We start from the raw sequence: 21983 nt of genomic DNA on the forward strand, positions 1-21983 counted from the left end.
TTTCATGTTCATCTGAAAGTAATGACTCTCAGTTAATTGATTCCTATTCAGTGAGCCATTAGGTTAATTTATGGCATAATGTTCAACAACTCCATTACAAGGCTTGTTTATGGCGAGAAAATACCAGCAGTTTCTTTTTCGATTTTCAGTCTTTTTTATGTGTAATTCCGAAACTGGCCATTTGCAGAACATTACAACTGTTCAAGTGTGTTTTATTCTTGCAATACTATTGCAAAACTAAATAGTCCTCATATTTTTTTATAACGTGGCATTCTCATTTGTGCTTTAGTCATGATCGGAGTGAAACTTGAGGAAAAATGAGGAAGCAATGAAGGAAATCATGTCTTGCTAGTGTTATTCTGTTCCTGTATTCCATCAGTAGTAGTCATGAAATGCAGTAAACACAGACGTTTGAACACATGACACATATGAACAGTTTTCTATCACTTACAATATACAACTATGGCAGTGACAGCAGGGGCCAACTTACATATATCAGATATTTTTTTCACAAGGGTTTCAAAACAGGGTGTCAGGGTCAGAACTTGACATTGAATATGCAAAACATATAAATAAGACATTCATATAAAAATAGGCTTTTACAAAATATACTCTATTAACCAATATTTACCAAAAGTGGAAAATGTGCCCATGTTTTTGATCAGTGAATAAGTCAAGTTAAGCTAAATGAGCTTGAAGTGAACAATGCCATTGAAGACAGTCAGTAGAGCGTACAGCCTTCTACCTCAACAAGTGGGATTCTCTAGACTAGCAGCAAACAGAGGGCAGACAAACTCATGAGAAGGTCAGAAGGTCAGTGTGAGTAGCCTACAGCAGTTTCATCTGGAACAACATTATTCTACAAGACGACACATTATTCCAGGCAGATTCAAATCCAGTGTGTTAACCATGGAGTTTTGGTTGCTTTAATAAACTAAAACCTCCCAACATTTAGTTACTTTTGATCCAAAATGGACAAAATCAGTAGTTTTCTTTATAGAATAAATTAATATTAATTATTTTCATTCTCTAAATACAGTATGTTAAATATTCCAAATGGTTGTGTCATTTCATCTGTGCACAGGGAGTGAGGACTACAGCAGTGTGTTCTGCCCAGCAATCACATCCACCATAATTCATCTGCATTAGCAAAGTCCAAACAGTCAAGATGTCAGTAAAATGTCCACATGTATAGCTTAAAGTCTTGACATTTTGCCTTGGTGACGCACACTGTGGTCACCCAGTCCCATATGCCATGGTACAGTTTTGTCACACTGTTTCCACACTGCACCCCAACAAACACAGCAATCCATGAAGAAGAGTGAAGAGCTTTGTGTGCAAAAGAATCGTGACGCCTCATCTTCCGCTTACTGTATACGTACACAGTACAGTAGTTCCTCATTATGTATGAAAAGACTGCCGTCTCAGCCTTCTTGTTAAGTTTAACAGTTCCAGTTTGTCCATAACAACACAAAGATATGAACACACATGCTCCCATACATCATCATCATCATGACACACACACACACACACACACACACATACTCACACACACCATCCAATAAATATTCTCATTTGCATGTGTACACCTCTGTCCTCTCGCTGCAGGTGTTGCACTTAACGTAGCAGCACCACAAGAACTTGCAGTTGCACTGCCAGACGCGGGAGTACTGGTGTGTGTTGTATCCCCGACCGCAGCACATCAAGTCACAGCCGCTGATGTGCTGCATCATAGTCTTGTTACACACCCTGCCCTGCGTCCCCAAGCTCCCGGTCACAGGGTCCGCCTCACAGTAGTTAGGCGACTTGTCTATGTACACCAGGTCTGTATCCATGGGCTTCCGGTAAGAGTAAGGCTTCTTGATCTTGAGGAATTTAGGGCGCTTGTTGCGGCTGGCTTTCACTGGTTCCACGTGCACCGCATGGGCATACTTCTCCTTGAGAATGTAGCCAAGCTCGCGGAACTTGGGAAGTGTAGTCCAGCAGGTTTTGGTGGTGCAGGAGCCTGAGACACCATGACACTTGCATTCCAGTCGCATGTTCTTCTCCAGGATCTAGATGCACAAAAACAAGTTAGTAACGTAGTAACAACTGCCAACCATAAAAACACATTCTGGTGATGAGTCATTGCTACACTCTCATGAATGAGAGCCATGCTAGATTACTAAAACCAAGTGTCATGTAGTTTACTCTAATAATGGTTTTATCACTCATCAATCAAATGTTGTTATATTTTTCAGAATTGCTGCTGAATTAAAATTCATGCCATGTCTACAGATTCAAAAACCTGGTGTATTTCAATCCACATTTCAACTCTTCAACTTGCAAGTGACAAAAGTGCAACTTAATAACAATGTGACTGACAAATACACTACAGTTGGGGATTAAATACAGCCCCACCGTATAGCAGTGTCATACCATATACACAGAAGCCAAAATAATGTATCGGATTTCAGGCTCTGTGTGTGTAGTTACCACACACAACACACAAATGTCAAGAGTGACTGTACAAGGCGTCGAGTGACTAGGATTACTGCTAAACCCTGAACTGATGACAATGAGAAGTGCCACTGACTGAAACTGGAATTTTCGTTAGCAACAAGGTCAATCGCAATTTCCCTTCGCTAAAATGCTTGGTGTTTGGTATGCGATATGGTCTCCTACAGCCAGTGACAAGATATTTATGCCTCCGTGTTCTTGGCAAGGGAACTGTAACAATAAAACCCAAATACAGACATGAGAACAAGAAGCAAAAAAACAACTTTCCCCTGAGCAAACCACTTCATAAAACCCTTGGCTTCAACTCCCTAATCCATCAGTTGTTCTGTGACCAACACTTGTGACAGCCTTTGTCCTGACGTCTTCGACCAGGGAGCTGTGAACGGCGCTCCTGCTCAGTGTCACTGCTTTTGATTAGCATAAATAAAGGAGGAGGGGGGGGTAACTATCAAAACAGAGAGTCTATTTATTAGCAGAAAGAATGGGAAAGAAGCAAAAGTTTGAATCGACGAGTATAGTCTTTTCCCTGGGAGGCAGTTCAGCCGTCCAGATAAGCCAATTTGAATTCATGGCCCTGAAACGCACGCAGAAAATGATCATTCTCAGCACAATTGTGTGCGAGGAGGCTTTTCAGCCACCGTGTTGGACGTGTTGGTTTTGTGAATGAGGCTATTTTGGCACAGCGAGACAGAGAGAAGGGGATATGAGTTAACTTGGGCAAAGCTGCTTCTTTTATTCTTCACTAACTCCAACCTCACTTCGGCTGTTGGGCACATTACTGCACTCAATCTCTAACCTCTAGACTTGCTGGAGTCTCTTTGCCACTCCGCAGTGCTCTGCAGCCATGCATGCAGAAAAGCAATCAAAGGAGGGCGACACACCTCGAAAATAACATTTCTAGCTAAATTTGTTTGATTTATCATATTTTTGTTTTCTCTCTTTCTGTTTTTCTTTTTCCTTCAACTTCAGCTTTTTGTTGTAAACAAATGTTTACTGTTACTTTATTATTATCTGGCAGTAAGCAAGGCCAGGTGCATGGTATATAAAATTGATTGTGACTTGATGAAGATCCAATTAGGACTGTAGGCCCAATGATGTGATTAAAACTGTGGTTAGAGTTGCAGGTGCAGTGCATATAACTACACTCTTCTGAACAACAACAGAAACACATACTACTCAGTGAAGATCAAACCAAGTAACCGAACAGCAAACACCCATGAGGTGCATTTACAAGCACACTTCACCTGATGTGGGTTTATGATATTAGAGAAATTGTGGGCGGGGTTTCGTTATAAAGGTAACTGTATACTGTCCCAATGGTGCAAAGCATGGGGGGGACTGGGCTAATGCCTTTTTGTACAGTGTCAATCTGTTTTCAGAGAAGAGATCTGGGTTGTAATCAAACCCTGCCACTTAGACAGCTCTTCCCCTAAAAGCAGCCTTTTATTCCGCTGCTTGTTTAATCTTGGCCCCATTGCCCAGATCCTTGGCAAGGTTCACCCGCACCGCAGCATGGCAGAGACTGTTAACAGGACCTTAGGCCAGCCTCGGACTAGATCTAGTTCACCATCACATTCGGTCTTCACTTGTATTCTCTGTGCCTTGAAAGAATCTTTTTAAGCTTGGAGATGGGAGGAAATATTTTTTGCAGCATTTTCTACAGTCTATAAAGTCAATGCTCTGACATAATCCAGGTGCCAATCACTTACCTTGCGTCCCACCTCATTATTATGGAGGTTCATGAGTGTCCTCGCATTCTGCTTGACCTCCCGGGCATCGATAAATACTTTTGAGAAGCCCAGGCCGTAGCTGATGTCCGCCGAGCAGCCTCCCCACTTCCAGCCTTGGTCTTTACTGTAGAAACCCTGCTTCTCCTTGTCACAGCTACAGTCACTCAGGTTACCCTGTGTACAGGCGGCGGTAATGGCATGGGCCACCCCTGCTGCAATGATGGCGTAGGTGAACGCAGCCTCTTTGCTACCTAGGGGAGCGGGAGAAACAAGGTGATGAATATAATATAGCTTGAATAGATTTAGATTTTGTGAAATAGAGAATGTCAAGGTGTTTCACCTCCAGTTCAAGGGAAGTACAGTAAGTATGCAAAAGGATTTTTAAATAGGAAAAAGAGATTAATTATTAACAATATGTGTGCTTACATCACAGTCTTACTGACATATCACTCAAGGGCTGCAGTGTTTTGAAACCCGACCTGGAGACTGTCCTGTCCGTGAACCAAAATGGCTGCTGGCGGTATAGTCAACAAAGCAGCATGAATAAGAGGGTTGTCGGCAAGGAAGGGCTATTGATCCGCTCAGAAACTGTCACATTCTGTGTAAACTCATAAGGCATCAGAATCTTCATCCTGCCGTTATCTCACCCAAGTCCAGCTCACAAATCATTTACACACACGCGGAAATATCGACAAATAACTAAAGGTTAATCCGACAGGACTTATAGAAAGTTCCTGCAGCAAAGTTCTCCAGTCAAATAATGAGCCAAGAAAAAAAAACACTACAAAGAGAAAGTCTAATATATCTTATTCAAAAAACCATATGTAATGCAAACAAAGCAATACTTTTTTTCCCTTCCGATACAATGTCAAAACAGCCCACAGTGTAATATGTGCATATTCATAAACATGATCACCAAGTTTTCATTTCCAGATCTGTGATTCATTATAATGCAAACAGGAAACTGCTGGCTACAACATCCATCATATCTACGTGTAAATAAACTCCTCTTGTCTCTGTTTGTTCAAAACAAACATTATACCTTCTGCGCTTCCTCCTGCCACTCGCTTCACTATGTAAAGCTGCCATGTTTTTGATAAACATCGCCATTGAAAAAAGAAGAAGAAGAAGAAGAAAAAAAAAAAAAACTCATATTGAGGCATCAATTATGTGGACGTTTTTATAGACTTGATGGGCTCTGAGCCAAAAAAGAAGGTGTGTCAGTTCTGACTGCACCGTTGTTAATTTTTCCCCTGCAGTTCTGAGTGCATGGGTTCACCACAAGAGATGGTATGAATTCTTCATACACTTGTAATGAGAGGTGGAAGATATTAAAAGGAGAGTGGACAAAAGCCGGTGTAAGCTGAACTGGGAGTGCCAGTTCACTGTTCTTCTGCCACATTTTGTTTCTCTTTCATCTCTACAGTGTCTCAGTGTGCTGCCTCTTTATATGGACCTCGTCTCATACAGTTAAGTGCATCTACAAAGTTCAAGTGCAAACTTAGTTGAAGCCTACAAATACTTAAACGGCTGATGCACCTTGCATTACTCCTCAGTTCACTGGTCATTCCTCCCTTTACTTTAAGAACAATTGCAAGCTACACGGCTCCGCTCAGAATGGGCAGCAACAATGGCATTCATTTACAACCATTCACCTTCTACGCTAATCTGATCAGTGAAACCAATCTATTTGGTATGGCTGTCCAAGCCATAGACTTAAACTCCTCTCTTGGAAACACAGACCAAGTCTCTTGATGGGCTAAAAACTTCTCATTCATAAACAGAACAGATTGTCAAACACCACTGTTTTCATTTCAACAGTATGAAGAGATAATCCTTTCTTTCCAATAGCAGCATGCAAGATGGCCTCAAACAGCTGGTCCAAGCTATTGACCATTGTGTAGAAGGGTATTTGGATTTTTTTTATATACTTCAATAGCTCTGGTTGAAGAAAAAATATTTTAAAATTCTTGTAAGGTTTGTAAAAAATAGTTTTTCAAAGTCACCTTTGGTTATCAAACTCCCTATAATGATGTCATAAAGGTATCATTAGAAAAATATCTTTATGCTCCATTAAACATAGTTTAAAACAGAGCTTCCTGGTATTGGTGCCCTCAATATCTGACAGTCTTTAATCGAATATATCAGTTCATAATAGCCAACAAACCAGCCACAAAACTCCAGCCATGATTTCAATATTGCCATGTTCATCCTGTCTTTGAAGGAGACCTTTGTCTCAGCAGAAACATTGATTTGGATTAATTTGTTTCTCTAATTTAGTACTTTCAAGTCTTGCTTTCCTCTTGGCTTTTCCCCCACTGTAACTTATACCCGTGGTAAGATCTACAGTCCCTACAGTGGGAGCCACAGCACCCATCACTAGACGGGATAAAGACCAGTGAAAATGTGTCTCCAGAGGCTCCGTCAGGCTGAAAAGAAAGGCTGCCAACATTCACAAGAGCTTTGTTACAGTGCTGGCTTCAGAAACCTTTTATACATGCTCAGAGAGCCCTGCTCAATGAAAAGTCTGGAGCAAAACTAGGCCTGATGTAAATGACACTGGTTCCTTATGGGATGCTCCCTATACTATAGATGCAGTGATACAAAGCAGATGATCATTTATTTGCAGAGGAAGTTTGTCTGGTGCAGATTTTGACTGCGGATCAAGTGCACCAGCTAAATGGTTATGTTTTGCGAGGGATAAAGAAAAAGGGTATATGTCAAAGTCAGAACTTTACTAACAGATTTGTGTTTATGTATTTATTTATTTATTTATTATTCTTACAGAAGGCATCGGATTATAATTTGAACTTCTTGATAGGCCTAGATATATCTTGTAATTCATTTCGCAGTGTTTTATAAATACTGATCATAATTTTGGAGGGGAATCGCAAAAGAAGCCAAAGTAAAGTCTGGATGCATTTTACGCGCAACGCGCACAAATACGCATAGATATAAAATGTGTTAAACCAACTGCCGGAGAAAAAAAAAGTGTCAAATTGTAAACAAACGTTAACAGACAGCAACATACCCACTTTCAACTCTTTTCCGAAGACTGTCCTCTCTCCAAGCGCAGAGCAGTTCCAGCGCCCGTTTTTGAACTGAAACTGACACTCGTTGATGCCCATTTGGGCTCCCTCTCCGATGACGATAATGGCATCGGGGCGACTCTGACAGATAATCCGTTGTCTGGGGGCCAAACCGGGGATCTTGTTACAGATTATGCTCGCACGTAGGGCCACCACCGACGAGAAGCCACTGTGAATGGAAGATGGATAGGACTTAGAAAAAGAAGCCATCAACTCTTTATTTTTTTTTCTCCTCTAATAAGCACACTGCACTTTGTGGTTTATTAACTGTAACCTAAATACAGTATTTTATATTTTATATAAAATTATAATTTTGTTCGGATAATTATATTTTAACACTAAAACGTATCTTAAAATCCACGTTAACAGATATTCCATAACATGTCTAAGCTGCAACATAAGACACATTTTGTAAGTTATAGGCTGCATTAAAGTTGCAGATACTTTTCATGCTTATGTCGGCATTATTTTTTATAATAAAGGAAATGTCGTCAAGTGATAAGCACGCAGTTGCCACGGGTCTAACAGATAAAGTGACGCTCTTCTCTAAACGCTTTATTTGTCATGAATAAAATCAACAACCTGCTTTGGAGCAAATATGGGATAGACAGTCGGCGTTTTCGAAGGACCAACAACAGATCATGGTTATTGTCTTTTCTGTTGGAGAATAACGCACAACAAACTAATGAGAAGTCAAAGATACGCAGCTCACCCAATTTTCAAATAAACAATTCCCAGACAAAGTAAAACTCTTAAAATCCAGCGTCGTGTTCTCCGACTCATTGCGGCCCCGCTCTCAGTTTCATGCAACGATCTGTGGAGCTGATGAGTAACTTATGAGCGACGCTTATTCTCCGATCGATCGCAGCCCAGGTAACTCCAGCGGAACTCCAAAATGACGAAAAGCATCAAAAACTAGCGCAGCTCGGGAACTCTTACAAGTTTGCCGGCTATAGGGTATCATCCGAACTCCCTTTACTTGGCCCCCTTTCACTGGGCCCTCTTGTCATTGCGAGGGTGTCACAGGTAACCCGTGGGGTGAGCAAGTGCGATTATCTCTTTCTCACAGTTCCTCTGCAACCCGCAGGTCTTGGCTATATATCTGGCTCATCTATCTGGGGCGTGTTCACAGAGACATGGGGCCCTGCTGAAGAATCCCGCCAGGGCTGAATCTCAACACACACTCACACACACAGTCTTACACACACACACACACACACACACACACACACACACACACACACACACACACACACACACACACACGCTCACTCCTCTGCTGTGAATTCACCTTGACTGATTGGGATGGCTATTTATTGGGTTATTAAGTGGATCAGGGCTCAGATTAAAGTAACCATTCATTTATATTTTAAGGAGAGTTTACCAAGTTTGCTTCCATAAAATTATCAATATTTTTCCACAATTGCCAAAAAGAATAAAAGCAAAAATAAATGCAGACATAATCTTAAACCAAGACAAGTAAAATGCATAGATTTTTTTTTTTTGATTTGATGAATTATTCCCTCAAAAAAGGACTCAAACTGAAGAATAGTCTCCCCACTCTCCCAGTTTGCATGAGGTTAAATCACAATTATGAAATTTAATACATGCATTTATGATATTTTAGTTGTTTTTTATATTCAAAAGAAGAATTCATCCTCTTCTCACTTTTATAATGTGAATATGAATGGATCTGGTGCGCGCTACCTGCAGTGCGCCTCTGTGCTGGCACACGCTCTGGATCACCTACCTTTTATTATGGCGACATCTGGTGGTGCAAACGGGGCCTTCCAGGCAGAAAAAAAAGCTAAACAAATCACTTCGCTTTGTCCCTGTATTCTTTCCGTAGCTTGGCCAAACTTGACACAGCCCATAGACAGCTGATCCACTGTTATTGGTGAGTGGGTGGAAGATTATTGATGCCAGTATGGACCCCCACCACCCGCATTACTTGATCGGTGATTGTCTTATTCATATTTTCGCATTCCTAACCGAGGACGATTTAGTCATTGCCTCACATGTGTGTAAGGTAAGGAGTGTCCAACTTGCGGAAGTAGCCCAGAGTCAGCCTGTTATTAAGGAAAATTGTCTGTTGTGTCTGATCATAAATGAATATTTGCAGGATTGGCATGAAGCAGCAGACACTCCTTGGTTATGGAGGTGAGTTATCTTCACTTTCATTTCTGTCCTCTCCAGCGTCAATAAATCCATAAAGTAGGCAGGACGATGCACTCGTGAATAATAATATTTACTGTAATAGGATGATGGAGCAGTTGACCCCCCCCCCCTTTTTCAACTCAAACATCAAATCTGTGTTTCCCCTCAGGAGGCTGTGTCTGCAGCGCTGGAGCTTCTGTAATCTTGCTGTGTTGGGGAGTGAACGTGAGAGACTCTCATGGAAGAGGTACTTCCTGCGACGGTGCCACATAGAGATGAAGATGACGTCAGGGCGTTCAGGAGGTTACACCTGCAAAAGCCTTAGAGGACACACAGGTATTCATTCTCTCTCTCTCTCTCTCTCTCTCTCTCTCTCTAGTATGTTTCTCATCCCATCCCACATGTGCATTGTCCATCAGGCAGGGTGGTGGGGTTGGTGTACCTGCAGGGGAGTTCAGCCCAGCATCCTGACCTCTGGAACAGCAGTGCCACAGTCTGCAGCGCCTCCACTGACGGGACAGTTCGAGCATGGAACATCCAAAATGTCAGTGTAACACCCCTCAGCATCATCGTGCATACCCAGTAATCATGTTAACAGTATTTCTGGCAATGCAAAAATGTTTTCTTGTTTGGAGGCAGAGTTAGATTAAAGATTGATTATGGACTTAAAATGAATTTAATGAACATTGATTTATGTTGATTTTGAAATTTGTTTTTCATATGACTTAAACTGGACTCATGACTTTTATGTAAAATTCAACAATACGTGTTATATGCTGTCAGTCCCTATCAGTCCATATCTCAGATGCCACAAAGTAAAGCCAGAAGTGAAAGTGTTTGAATCTGGGCATCATATGCATTCATACCTTTTATCCATTAAACTGATATTTGCTGCTCCACATGTATGCAGGTTTCATTCCAGCTAAACACTTATTGAAACAAACTTTCTCCTGTAGTTCCCCCGCTGCTTGGCTGAAGGTTGCAGACCACTGCAATAAAGGCATTTACCTGAGGTGGCAGTTTTTGTTCTCTCAGGGTGAGCTTCTGTGGTGCAGTCCTGTGCAGAGTCCTTTGACGGAGATTGTAAGTGATGAACAGCACGACGTTGTGATCACAGCAGACTCCACAGGCCTCATTAAGGCCTGGCAGATCCAGACCGGCCAGGAGGTGGCCTCATTTTCCACAGCATCTCCACGTTGTACATTAGTCCAGTATAACATCAACAACAATTGGTTTCTCACTGTAAGTAACCTCAGTATTTCCTGTTGTGTAAACTTTTAAGTAATATAAAAGAAAGTAACACATGCTTTTCAATATATTTTCTTCCAGGTTGGGACCAGTCAGGGATCTCTGTGTACACTAGCTGATTCAGCTTTGACTAAAACGTCCAGCATGATGGTGTGTGACACCTTTAAAGTAAACATACTCCTAGTTTCACCTGACAAAAAATGGATCGCAGCTGGAACCAAGGACCATGATGATTTAAGTCCAAAGGTATTTCATGTTGTCTTTGACAGTCTGGTTTCATGTTTGTTTTTCCTGCCCTGGTCTGTTCTTGTGCGTTTTCTTTTACCACATTACCTCTGTCCACATGACACAGCGGGAAAATAGGTGTTCATGGATAAGAACAATGAAGCATTAATACACGTTTTGTAGATTTCTGTTGTTTGGTTTGTTACCAGGTGATTTACACCGAGAGTTTGACCTCTCCGTCTGAGGACGAAGATCCTCTGTGCCAGTCTCTGCCAGTCACTGGGTGCCAGGCTGCTGTCTTCATACCCACCCAGCCTGCCAGACTGGCCATCATCCACTACAAGGAGCGCTCAAACAACAAAGCCCTCACTGTCTTCGATGTCAGCATTAAAAAAACTAAGTACAAGTCAGAGATCCAGGGTGAGGACAGAGATATGTGTAGATTGAATGGTAATATGCTTTAGGTCTGACACTGAATCTCATAATAGCCATTGAATGATAACAGTCGGCTGCTGAATCATCCTAGTAAAACTCACTTTTAACCACAGACACTGCTGAGCTCGTGCAGACACTGCTCAATGTGATCTGTTTTTCATTGCGTGTTTTACTTTTTTTTTCTGGTGGATGACTGACATGCTATCACTTCAAGACATTTCTAATAGAAGACTCTATTTACAATAGCATTTAATAAAATAAAGACTTTCGCCTATTTTAAATATCAGTGTTAGTGTCAGCTCCTCTAAATTAGAGAGCAAGGGCTTGATTCTGGACTCAGTATTATTCGGTGATGTCCAACAGACACATAGTGAAATTCATTAAAAAAGAGGGAAAGAAATGGGAAAGAAACTTATTGAATACGTGGCAAGGGTTTTCTCAGCTGGCAAACCAGCCACCCTTACTGTGGTTATTGCTATTTTGACATACATGATTAAACCCCAGATGAATGCAACAAGTTCACACCTGCTTTCTGTTTTCAAAAGGCCATTCTGGGAAATGTAAGAAATTGAATTAGATGGAAGTTAAGTGAACCTTGGTTCCTCAAATATGTAAATAACAACTCACCATCACAGAATATTTCCTTGAACACAGTTTGAAGATGGATTTCTTTCCTTATAAGTTTGGCTTGTGTTGGTCTTATTTTGAATTTCTTCTCATATTAGTCCAGCAGGTGGAGTCCTTTCCCTTGACACTGAACACCAGGTCCTCACACATCCTTCTGGAGGCCAAGGACAGCGACTGCTTAGTGCTGTCAGCTGACCAGGAGCTGTGGGTCTACTCTCTGAAAGGAACCCTACTGGCTAGCTTTAATGAGCATACCATGCCTATCTCCTCTATGTGTTTGGTAGGCTGTTTTCTCATTTGGTTTTCAAAGAAATATCCATTTACCTGTTGAAATTCTTTGTTCCATACAGTACAATACACCCTCTGTGTTTTTTGAGTTTTTTGTGTGTGCCTTCACATTGACAGGATAGCTTTCGTGTGGTGACAGCATCTCAGGACCTCTCCTTACGAGTGCTGACATGGAAAAATGACAGAGACAGTGGGTTGACTCTGGAGAGCAGATACCACTTACTGGGAGGCTCTCACACAATGTCCAGGTACTGTATGCTGTGACATATTAGTATGTGTCTGTTGTTATCAACAGCAGCCAAGTTAGCGTCAATAGTATGCCCATAATGCATCTCATTAGAGCAGCCTGAACACAGGTATTTTCACTGAATTTGACATGACGTAAATATCACCTGATATTCGCACCTTTGCATCTTTATGTTCTCTTCATTTACTGATCTTGTGACTTTATGCTTTGTGCCCTGTGTTCTAGAGGGTTCACTCATGTTGCCTGTGACTACACCAGTATTGTGGCCTCAGTAGAAGGGAAAGATGGGAAAGACGTCTTAAAAGCTTATGTTTTCACCTCCTGAGCATCTCCGCCGCAGAAAAAAAGTGCCCGCACGCAGTTTACAAACCCCACTGGAAGGAGGAACATTTGCTTTTATTATGAACTGTTTGTCATATGCTCTATACTTACATTATGATGTTTCTTTGGTAGCTCTGTGTTTACAAAAACGAGAATGTAACATATAATATAGATGGGACGGGAAAGGCATTGATACACTGTGTGATACAACGTGCTTGTTGAGAAAATATTCTATAACTACGCTTTTGGAGCTGAGGTAGTGTTGAATGTAACCAGATTTAAGGCTTAATGTATTGCAAAAAATATGCTGGTGGCCTGTTCTTCAATATGTTGCCTCCACTCACTACTCAGCTAAAATAATACTGAGGCAAGTTAGTGATGTATTAGTGGAAATAAACTACATGCCATACATTTTTATACTTAACCCACATTGACAAATTAGTTATTAAATAATTTTGTCAGAAGGCACAAAAGCATCCTTTCTTCTTTCATGCCTCCACATGGAGGGTCATGCAGTGCACCACACGTACATGACTGGGAGCTCCTATGCTAAAGAGAAGGGAGACATAGGCGCCTCATCTGCTTCGATGGCTATGCATCTTATGTGCTCCAGGATGCACCTTAGGACTGGAGTCATGGACTCGTACACTTTGCCCCCATCCTCTGAGTCATTTTCCATCTGTTCCAAAAAAAACCAAACAAGATTTTTGGTCAAGAGTTTTTGAAACAAAACCAGTGATGAGGAGATCAATTTAATTGTTGAAATTAAGTGCAAATAATTTGATGTGTTGTTTTTCTTACCCAGGTGAAAGCCTTGATAGTGCGATTCAGGAATGCATTTTCAATGTCTTCCGGTAACGTCAGCATATGAGCCATACAATCTAGTATGCAGGTTAATGTTTCTCTAGGAGCCTGAGAAGAGGTGACAAGGAGAGGAAAGGTAAAAACAAATTTACGGTTCATTGTCTGGGTAATTCGTTGTTTCAAATGTGGATGAGCACATAGTAACCTCTGACCTTGTCAAGTGTGTTGAGGGCAGTTTGAGCATCAGTGTTGTCGGGGTTCAGGGCTTTGACATCCTGAATGGAGATGACTGGCTCTTTAAGCTGCTCCAACCATGCCCACATGAGCCCAGAGAGGATGAAGGGATCTCGCTCCATACACAGCCTTTCCCACGCACCGCCTTGGTTCAGCTCTGCCTGCACACATTCATTTCAGTCATTTTAGACCCTGTCTCCCTCTATGTGAGGCAACTTATTCAGACCTGTTCTTCTATACCTGCAACATGTTGAATTTTTATATCATTATACGATGTTATGGACATGGAGGGGTCTTGTTTAATACTACCAATAAGGGTAGAACACTTGCATTAATGAATTTATATTTGTTGTACCAGTCACTGTATGGATCTGTATGTGTGGGTTAGGGGATGTGTTGCTGTTCTTTACCTGTAATTAAGGAAGGTAATATTGTTGTTTGTCATGTAGGAAAAACTCAAAATGTCATGTCAGGGTGCGGATTGCACATTTTGGACTTGGATCGATGCATTACAGCTAACGTAACTAACATTTTAGCATTACATCATTCTTTGTGGTGGACAGATTCTAAGCATTGCATAGCTTCTGATACATTCCTACATGCATGGTGTCCATTTCTACAACTACGCTACTGTATGGGTCAGTTACCTGCCAAGCAAAGACTTTGTTCTTGTGCTCGTCTTCCCCTTCAAGAAAAAGGTCCACTGCCAGGGCCTGTGCCACTAGCAACCTCCTTGCATCCAGGGACAACTCTGACTGCAGGGTGATAAAGGGCACCTCTGACTTCTCTGACTGATCCTCACCTCTACCTTGAGAATTCACTACATTCAGAGCTAACTCTTCCCTCTGCTCTTCTTTCCATCTGGACAACATGCTACCCTTTTTGGTAGCTTCATTGTTCCCCATGGACTCACTACGTTGGATGGTTTTTTTCTTCACTTTCTTCAGCAAAATAACTCCATCTTTATAGTTTTCATCATTCTTGACTTTCCACAGCGAACCTGTTGAGCTGTGTGAGATGTCAGATATGTTGCTAGTCGAACTTTGACGCTTGGGTGTAGGGAGAGTGACCTCAGATGGGGAAATAGTCATTTCAACATTACTCTGGGACAGGGGTCCGAGAGGTTGCGTGAGGAGATTGAGCTTTGAGCCCAATTGTCTCAAGTCGGACTCACTGTAGCTCAGACTTTTGCGGTGGTAGAAGATGGGTGGCTCGTTGAAATGTCTGGGTAAGGTGGGCGTACCTGGTAAGCGGGGCTGCTTTGCAAACATTTCAGGGCCCAGCTTCTCAATGACGCTGAGAGTCATCTCTATGTCGTCAATATCAGGGGCCTCCAGAATGTCCTCCTCGATCACCTGTCGATTCTCTGCAATGTCCAACAGCAGTCTAGACACTAGCTGGACAATCTTTGGCAGGTACCTCAGCTCCTTCCTCTCATAGCCATGCAGTATGTATCTCTGGCGGTTCAGGTACTGGGAAAGCGTGACTGGGTTGAATCGAGGCTCAGCACAGGAAAACACACTCCTCAAAGGGGCAAGGAACTGGACAAACTCTCTGACACAACGCAGCTGACCTCGGGTTTGGATAGAGCCAGGGCGTTTAGCACGTACATATACAATAGCCTGGTTAGCAGTCATCCTGGTAGCAAAGGCCAAGAAAGATGCTAACAGCACACCTGCGGGGAAGAACAGAGAAAGCTTTTATTGCATGTCAGATTGTGCAGCTGAAATATCAGTATGTGACATCAGTCATATAATATCAGTGTGTCTTGAATAGTCTAAAACTCTTAGTACACCATTAATTCTAAATCTACCTGTTCTGCCGAGACCAGCGTGACAGTGAACTGCTATCTTTCCCTCCTCCAGTGCAAAGGCCATGACCTTCACCATATCCAGCACAGTGGTGAGATTGGCCACTCCATAGTCACTCCAGCCAAAGTTGTAGAAATAAACTGTCGTGGTAAAATGCTTTCAGTTACACTTGTGCAATACTAGAGATCTACAAAGAATTATTGCATAAATCACTTACTGTTGTTTTCCATGAAGACCTCTGGGCGGTATGAGAAGCCGCTTTCTGGCTCCAGAGGGTTTCCACAGCTGGCATGTTCACCAGGTATCTGTAGGTTGATTACTGTTTTAATACCATTCCTTGACACACACAGACACAAAGAGAGGCATGTACACTTAGTCATTGTCATCTCCAAGGACGGTGTTCATAGTCAGGAAGCTGCTGAGATTAAATGAAACAAAGTTGTATATACCTTGTGAATTGATCAATAATGTTATATTTGTCAATGACTTCTGTCGAGGGTCTGGACATAGCGAGAAGATGATCAGTAACCCTAAAATAACAGAAGAGAAAGTTAGTGGGATGTAAAGTACATAGTAATTGATTTTTTTTTTGTCCAACTCACATGGCTTCAGAAAAAAATTTAAAAAACCCCATTTGACGGAAAGAGAAATTTGTTATGTTCTGTTGTACTATCACAACTACTTAAGTAGAACAAACAGGTGTACCAGGATGAGTAGAGGCCTTTTATAGCCTGTTGGTCATCACTCCAATAACTCGGGTTGTCATACTTGCAGGCTTGACCTCCACAGCCGATCGTACATTGCATATGTCCTGGGATGACATAACGTATAGCTTCTCCCACAATTGTGTACTTTGCCCTGGGAGCTCTGACTGTCATTGTTATTATAGGGGGAAAGAAAGGAAGAAAAATCTGATTACACAAATTAGTCTTTAATTTAAAATTGTAAGCAATATAATTGATGACATGTTAATTGTATTTAATTTATTCTCAAAAATTTTAATTGGAGCTGTTAGATTTGTGGTTTCTCAGCAGTGTAAACATGTAAAATACTATTAAACTGTAGTGCAGCGCAAAGACAATATTAAATGCAGGTTGGTCTGTAACACCTAAATAATTAAGATCATCAGTGGCGAGTGCTCACTTAGAGGTGTCTAATCCTTGTCTGGCATTGCGAGTCTGTCATCAGGGCATTACTGTAAAAATAGCTACTCTTTTGGCACATTTGAAATACATTTTAAGATTGCATTTTGGAGAAACATGAACTTGTAAGTACATGGTTGTAGCTAACCATTAGTCATTAACAGATACATTTTACAGATCTGTCTTTACCAATCTTACTTACGGTATTCCATCAGAGCTCCCCCTCTCGTCTTTGCATGGAGTGCCATATGAACAGTCACTCAGATTGACATCCACAGTCATAGCAGAGCCTGGACACACATTTCTGCCATGTTACGCCATGGCATATACTTTCATATGCTTTCTGGAAACAATTGGTCCAGATGGATTTTCTTTATGCCTGAAACACAGCACTGCATAACTATAACCAATTTCTAAGAATGGAAACTGCCATTCATAAAAAAAAAAACAGTCCTCTGCATTAAATTTTTTTGTTTTTTAGTTTGAAACCTTGTGACCAATACATTTACTACTGGACAAGACAAGTTAGACACAGAATCACTTACAAATACACAGCTTGATCTAGGATCGACATCATAAATCATATTCAGGCACATGTAAAGCAGACATAATCCATTTTAAGGGATTGGGTATCTGCTATTCTTATCTGATAGTTTTTATCTCAGTACCTCATCATAGTACAAAATTAATGATCACTCCTGTAATGTGCAAAGTAATCAACTTTAAATTAGCTAGCAAGGAAAGAAATACAGCTAATCGAACGAAAAATACAACAAAATCAAATGAATTAAATTTTAAAAACATGGATTTACCTGTATGAAGTGAGACGAGATGTTTGTGACCACCATCTCAGAACACAAATGGCTCACAGCTGCAGTTGCCAATATTTCTGACATCAACTTCAACAGCTCTGACGTTGTCTTTCCCTCTCTAGCTCTGTGGAAAGTCAATCCTGTGGCCTCGCTTGATTTGATTCGTCTCAGATTATCTCTGTGAAGCTGGGTGGGACGATGCGAGTATCCTTTGAGCTCCTTGGTGGAAAGCCATCTGTCTTTCCAGGATGACGGATCAAGTATGAGATTTAATTAACCTCAAGAATGTGTTAATAAAAGTTGCACAAATTGTGTCCTTTGTAAATGTCTCCATGCACAGGTTCCTCCTTCTGCTCTTAGGGGGAGTGTAGTGCTATTTCTGACTCCTCCTGGATTAGGCTACTAATCTCATTACTCTACGGCTATAAAATAGAGCACCCACTCCTCAACAAAAACTTATACTATAACCACATCACCACTGACTTCTGCTGGACTGTTATGAGATACAATGATTGACAATATATTCTGTTTGTTAATGCACATATTGACATCAGTCAACATCTGACCAACTATTCACCTGAACTGATTTTCATCATATTGACTTTATTGATTCTATTCATGCCTATTGTTGTGAATAAGCACAAACAGATTTGAGCTTTTTGTCATGAGAGGATCAGGGGATTTTTTACATGCTTTACTTCACTCTTCTACCCTGCTGCTACAAATAGTGGGGCCTCAGTGACATAGCAAGTAGATAAAATTTGATTGGCTTACCTTGCACCTTGCTAAAGCTGGTTAGGGTTAGGTTACCAGGGAGAGATCAGTTTATGAAGTACAGCATTTGGAGTGACTTAAAAGCCAATAATCCCAAAGTAAAGCAATGCTGTACACCTTTTTAGATGTCAGAAAAAGGCAGTGAAAAGGGTATAGGCTTAGATTGTTCTGCTCAGACAATCGGCAACATGATAAAAGGGACAGAAGGAGAGAGACAAAACATTCTGTCAACACAAAACTACAAAGCTAAATGCATGGCATGTGGTGAATGCAAATGAGATAAGACCCAGTGTAAATCACAGGCATGTGATTTTATGGCATATTTTACCAGTCTTATCGTGAGAAACACAGAGGAGCGCAGACTAAAGAGTCAGCCATAGGATGCTGGCATGCGATTCTGAACAAGAGTAAAGGTACATTGTGAAACAGAAAACCAAATTAAGGTCATCATTTTGTGAAACATAAAGAATACAGATATCACGATGACACGTTAACATCTAATTCTAGTTCTGATGAGGTTCTGATAGTGTTAAGGATTAGATGTCAAGAATTACGAGGTAGTTTGTGACTACCTTTTCCATTTTGTGAAATGTTGTGTTTTCTGTTGTCTAAATTTGTTGTCTGACATGTTTTGCACCTCTGGACCATCAAACAGGTGTGTGATTCTTTAGATTTAATCTGCAAGGTGAAGACACTCTTATCTGTAACCATAAAAATAATAGTTATCTTTAAGCCTTAAGTCCATATTCTTCAAGTTCACTTACAAGATTCACCCAGACAGCTATGAGGAAACCAGCTGTGTCATAGTCATAGTCAGGAAAGCAGGATATCTGCAGAAGCAATACCAGATTGTAAAATACTCCATTATGAGTGAAAGTTTTGCATGCAAAATCTTATTTGAGTAAGAGTAGAGAAGTAAGAAAATTGACTTTAAGTATCAAAAGTTATTTTTATTTAGGAAAAAGGCTCCTGTGACTGTTATATATATTTCTGAATGGTTAATGCATTAATTGTGGCCCCAGGACAAAAGGCCATTGTTACAACACAGTGGCTATTGGGGATCTAGATAAATCTGAAACTAAATGCATAAGTAGCATTTTTATGCTTTAGCTGGTCAAGGTGGAGCTAATTTCATTTACTTGTTGTTGTTAAATGTTAGGGAGTTAATTCTTTAACAGTGCATTCTATTTCACACGTTCAACACGTTTCCAAAATACTTAAATACGTAAATATATATTCATTTTAGAATATACCCTTAAATAATTTCCATAATACCTCAGTCTTCTCAAATAGTGATGCTAATAGCGACCAAGATAGCAAGCAAAATGCGTGAATACCAGTAAAAATGCATTTATCTGAAAAGATGAATTTATTAATTTTTCCGACAGATGGCAGCAGATATACAAGTTGCAACTGCTTCAGAGAAGCCGTTAGCCTGTCTGTTCGTTCTATTTCTATGACAACAAACCGGTCGGACAGTGATTTCCGTGCTCCACATAAGCAAATACACAAAGCCTAATGGGAAATGAGTTCATTTCATGGTGTCAGTAGACCACTGTCAATGACTGCCAGTAATACAAGTACTACATTTCCCAAAAAGCACTGCCGCTTTGTAGGAGCTGCCCCAGCTGGTTGCGTAGGTACAAACGGACTGTTCAGCTGTTTCAAACAAGCCGGTGTCCATAGCATGAAACTACCGGAAAAGGTGCGAATTTACTTTCAAAATAAAAGAAATACGTTTAGATATTTTTTGAAAATATCAATTCCTTTTAACACTGTATATATATTCCCTCCACATAAACATAGTGTTCACATTTCGTTACGTAAATAAGACAAAATAAACCTGCACCCTTGCATGTTCTGGCACCAATTTTCGTTGACAAGCGTTTTATTTTGAAAATAAGGACCAGAAATTGTATATCCTGTCTCTCGTCTTGGCAGTTGGTACTCCTGCTCCGGCGCTATCGCTCCGACAAGCCGGGGGAGAGGAGAAGGAAACGCAGGATCTCTGCGATGGAGCATTAATAAGAGAAAACGGCGAGCTCCCCCGTCGGAGATAATTGATCACACTCATCTACATGACCAAAGAAACAAGACCGGCTACGAGAAACGCAAGCGTAACAATCATGCAATTTAAATACAGACGAATTTGAGCAACAGCTTCTTCTTCAAGGTTACACCGCTTGAAGACGCCCCAACATCCCCCTTGTCGCAGATCAGCTGGCTTACGTTGGTTGATCGTCGCCGGTACCGACTATGTCCGTGGAAGAGCAGGGATACCCCGACGCTATGCGGTTGCTGGAGGCCGGGCCGGAGTGGATGCGGGCTGAGATCGAGCGTCTCTCCCGGGAGCTGAGTGAGACCACGAACGAGAAGATCCAGGCGGCGGAGTACGGGCTGGCGGTGCTGGAGGAGAAGCAGCAGCTCAAACAGCAGTACGATGACCTGGAGATCGAGTACGAGGCCGTGAGGCAGGAGGTCGACCAGCTGAAAGAGGTAGGCTGTGTATAAAATCACAGAAATTATAATATCATCTAGGATTTATAGGCCCTACGTATCAGCCCTAAAACCATAAACCTTATGTGCATTTTGGAAGGTATACCTATTTGAGATGATGAATAATGAGTTTCATTGCCCTTGCCATATTTATTGTATCTGTTCGCTTTCATCAATACAATATACTAGATAGGGACTTGGTTTGCTGTGACATTTGACAAGCGTCCGCCATAAAACATCCCTCTGCCTCTCATTCTGCAAGGTCAAAACTGTTAGATGAGGATGCTGCCTCTGTAGGCTGCTCCCCCACTGCACATCTCGTTATGCACGGTGTCCCCCCCATTGCACTTCCACCTTTTATTTATTTATACATCTCTCATGGCCCCTTCTTCAAGACATTCCTGTCTGACTCACAGCCAGTCTAGGCCTGGTGTGTTTCCTCCCCCACTTCTGTAATGTCTTAATCAGGAGTAGATCTGCCAACTGTACAGATATGACCATTATTACAGACAGTGATCTGCAATACTTCTCTGTTCATGTTTGATATGGGACATAAAAAGAGATCTGAGTCATTCACTGGTATCCTGTGTTTGTTTGTTTTGTTTTTTTAATCTAATTCTGTTCTTCTGATTTTTAAAAATGACATTTACATGTTGAGTTCACCTTGAAAACCAACTCTTGTGTATGTTTGATGGGCATTACATATCTTGTCAATGTGTCTCTCAGCTCAGATAGGCCCTCCTATATGAACAAGAATTACTGGTTTAGTTGAAAGTGGGCGGGAGTAGGTTTGAATTTTTGAACCTTCCCGCTCAGAAGAGAGAGGGATGAACAACTTGCAGTGGAAAACAGACGAGTTGACCCTTTGGGAATGGAAAGAATGTTGAGAGTGACGGTTCAAGCTGGGCTAGAGAGTCAGATAAAGGATGTGTCTGTTTTTCTGAGCAGTGTCCGGACTTATTCCCTACTGTTGTGTCACACTGTGAAACTTTCTTCCCTAGAGCAGCAGTTTGTCAGTGTGTCGTGATTTATATGGAGAGAAGT

General features: G+C 41.3%; 4 protein-coding genes across 7 annotated transcripts in view; 2 read left to right on the forward strand and 2 right to left on the reverse strand.

Annotated features, from left to right (window-relative positions):
• Nucleotides 1-1497: 1497 nt before the first annotated feature.
• Nucleotides 1498-8365, reverse strand: LOC111217319 (protein Wnt-7a-like). Its single transcript, XM_022739128.1, has 4 exons — nt 8031-8365; nt 7261-7487; nt 4209-4480; nt 1498-2054 (listed from the first exon to the last, which is right to left on the reverse strand). The coding sequence occupies exons 1-4, from the start codon at nt 8099-8101 to the stop codon at nt 1572-1574; spliced, it is 1053 nt and encodes a 350-aa protein (XP_022594849.1). The 5' UTR covers nt 8102-8365; the 3' UTR covers nt 1498-1571.
• Nucleotides 8366-9179: 814 nt separating this feature from the next.
• On the forward strand, nt 9180-13320 carry fbxw12 (F-box and WD repeat domain containing 12). The gene is made up of 10 exons (XM_022739206.1): nt 9180-9347; nt 9441-9478; nt 9645-9811; nt 9895-10019; nt 10511-10717; nt 10805-10969; nt 11158-11368; nt 12109-12290; nt 12416-12546; nt 12771-13320. The coding sequence occupies exons 1-10, from the start codon at nt 9246-9248 to the stop codon at nt 12868-12870; spliced, it is 1428 nt and encodes a 475-aa protein (XP_022594927.1). The 5' UTR covers nt 9180-9245; the 3' UTR covers nt 12871-13320.
• A 90-nt stretch (nt 13321-13410) lies between these two features.
• On the reverse strand, nt 13411-16593 carry LOC111217277 (protein tyrosine phosphatase domain-containing protein 1-like). The gene is made up of 8 exons (XM_022739060.1): nt 16421-16593; nt 16165-16245; nt 15933-16051; nt 15718-15855; nt 14552-15579; nt 13883-14065; nt 13668-13778; nt 13411-13545 (listed from the first exon to the last, which is right to left on the reverse strand). The coding sequence occupies exons 1-8, from the start codon at nt 16591-16593 to the stop codon at nt 13411-13413; spliced, it is 1968 nt and encodes a 655-aa protein (XP_022594781.1).
• A 3849-nt stretch (nt 16594-20442) lies between these two features.
• The window catches only part of LOC111217269 (protein bicaudal D homolog 2-like), a 44260-nt gene continuing 42719 nt past the window's right edge, over nt 20443-21983 (forward strand). For all 4 annotated transcript variants that reach the window (XM_022739047.1, XM_022739048.1, XM_022739049.1 and 1 more), the window contains exon 1: nt 20443-20939. In XM_022739047.1, coding sequence (XP_022594768.1) covers nt 20700-20939 — 240 coding nt within the window. In that variant the 5' untranslated portion in view covers nt 20443-20699. The remainder of the gene's footprint in view (nt 20940-21983) is intronic.

This window comes from Seriola dumerili, unplaced genomic scaffold (genome assembly GCF_002260705.1).
Source record: "Seriola dumerili isolate Sdu_G_001 unplaced genomic scaffold, Sdu_1.0 BDQW01000043.1, whole genome shotgun sequence".
Taxonomy (NCBI): Eukaryota; Metazoa; Chordata; class Actinopteri; order Carangiformes; family Carangidae; genus Seriola; species Seriola dumerili.

Excerpts from the sequence above, each read along its gene's own strand:
- LOC111217319 (XM_022739128.1), bottom strand. The coding sequence starts at position 8,101 with ATGAGTCGGAGAACACGACGCTGGATTTTAAGAGTTTTACTTTGTCTG. Across the intron at positions 7,488-8,030 it reads ATTGTTTATTTGAAAATTGG|TGGCTTCTCGTCGGTGGTGG; the intron begins GTGAGCTGCGTA and ends TTCCATTCACAG. Across the intron at positions 2,055-4,208 it reads ATAATGAGGTGGGACGCAAG|ATCCTGGAGAAGAACATGCG; the intron begins GTAAGTGATTGG and ends TTGTGCATCTAG.
- fbxw12 (XM_022739206.1), top strand. The coding sequence starts at position 9,246 with ATGGACCCCCACCACCCGCATTACTTGATCGGTGATTGTCTTATTCAT. Across the intron at positions 9,479-9,644 it reads GACACTCCTTGGTTATGGAG|GAGGCTGTGTCTGCAGCGCT; the intron begins GTGAGTTATCTT and ends GTTTCCCCTCAG. Across the intron at positions 10,970-11,157 it reads ATGATGATTTAAGTCCAAAG|GTGATTTACACCGAGAGTTT; the intron begins GTATTTCATGTT and ends GTTTGTTACCAG.
- LOC111217277 (XM_022739060.1), bottom strand. The coding sequence starts at position 16,593 with ATGACAGTCAGAGCTCCCAGGGCAAAGTACACAATTGTGGGAGAAGCT. Across the intron at positions 14,066-14,551 it reads ACAAAGTCTTTGCTTGGCAG|GCAGAGCTGAACCAAGGCGG; the intron begins GTAACTGACCCA and ends GAATGTGTGCAG. Across the intron at positions 13,779-13,882 it reads CCCTCAACACACTTGACAAG|GCTCCTAGAGAAACATTAAC; the intron begins GTCAGAGGTTAC and ends ACCTCTTCTCAG.